The 1,564-nt window shown below is 17.1% G+C and overlaps 1 protein-coding gene across 1 annotated transcript in view; it reads left to right on the forward strand. All coding sequences in view use genetic code 6, as the record gives it.

The window, feature by feature from the left end:
• Window positions 1–1,547: 1,547 nt before the first annotated feature.
• Window positions 1,548–1,564, forward strand: part of TTHERM_01366660 (hypothetical protein) — a gene marked incomplete at both ends in the record, with an annotated part of 364 nt that continues 347 nt past the window's right edge. Inside the window, one exon of the mRNA XM_001026263.3 lies at window positions 1,548–1,564. This exon is cut by the window's right edge and continues 142 nt beyond it. Coding sequence (XP_001026263.3) covers window positions 1,548–1,564 — 17 coding nt within the window.

The raw sequence follows: 1,564 nt of genomic DNA on the forward strand, positions 1-1,564 counted from the left end.
TAATTAATTGTATAGCAAAAGAAAAACTTATATTAAATAAATAAATAAAATAGGATGTAATAACAATCTTTAATCATATCAGATTTGTAATTTTAAATCGACTGTTAATTAATAAATAGGATGTATTTTATATTGGTTAAATAATATAAATAATAGCCAATTAATTTTACTTTTGTAACAGATTGTAATATTTAGTAATGCTCACTTTCTTATATATTCATTAATTACTTCATCAAAATAGCTAGTAAAACTTTTATTTTTTTCTATTTATACTTACTTTCTTTATTTACCTATTTATTTATTTATTTATTTATTTATATATTTATTAATAGTGAGTAAAATATTTGAATGACTTTAAATAAGAAGAAAACGAAATATTCTAAAAAGGAAGTAATATTTTTATTTCTAATGCCACTCTAAAATAAATACTAAATTAATTTTTTTTATTATAGAGAGTATAATTATTTAATGATATTTTATCAGAATATTTTAAAATATCTTAAACTTTAAAATAAGCGATTGGTAACTTTTAATTTAAGCAATTTGAAACATTCAAATAAAATGACTAAATAGGAAGAAGTAAAGATCAATCTAATTAATTATCCTCTTAGCTTGATATTATATTTGGTTTTATTAAAAATAAATAAAAGACAGTAATTTTTAAATATTATTTCATAATCTTAGAAAAATTGATGGAATAATAAATCAAAATAAATAAAATAGAATGTAATTGAATAAATAAATAAATAATTGAATTCTAAATCAAAAATACAAATTAAAACTTAAAATAGCGGGTAATTTTTTTACTAGATAATATCAAGAGATATTTATTTATTTATTTTTCTTTTTTATTTATTTAAAAAAGCAAGTAAAAAAAACAAAAAACAAACAATTATTTGTTGTTGTAACTTTATAAACCACAACTTAACTTTTAAATCTAAATAGAGCGTAACTTTTATAATAAAATTTATTCTAAATATCTAAATATTCTTTTATTAACCTAAAAAGCTAGTAATAAATATTCCTTACTTTATTTATTAGAATAGAATATCAAACATATTTCATATTTTACATAGCCTGTAAACTTACTTTTATATTTGTTTCTTAAAAGATTAAACATATTTTACTTTATTATATCAATAAGCGGGTAATTTTATCATCATATAGTAGACATTCTTAGAATTTTTTACATCCTTAATAGAAAGTTATTTCTAAAATTTTTATAATTATCAGATTTTCAATCAACTTTTAAATTTAAAATAGGCAGTAATTAATATTTTAGAAAGATTTTTGATGAGAGAATAAATGCTAAATTAACTAACTTTCATATTCAAAATAGCTTGTAATTAATATTTTTCAACGTTTTTTGATGAGAAAATAAATGAATAATTAACTTTCGTATTCAAAATAGGGAGTAATTAATTAATTAATTACAATTTTATTAAGTCTTTTTATATGAAAACGAAATCTAAATATAAAATAGCGAGTAAAATTTAATAAAATTGATAATAAGAAATTACAGAATTAAATAAACTTTTGAAAAACAGATGGTAATTATTAGTAG

Source organism: Tetrahymena thermophila (assembly GCF_000189635.1).
Source record: "Tetrahymena thermophila SB210 genomic scaffold scf_8254037, whole genome shotgun sequence".
Taxonomy (NCBI): Eukaryota; Ciliophora; class Oligohymenophorea; order Hymenostomatida; family Tetrahymenidae; genus Tetrahymena; species Tetrahymena thermophila.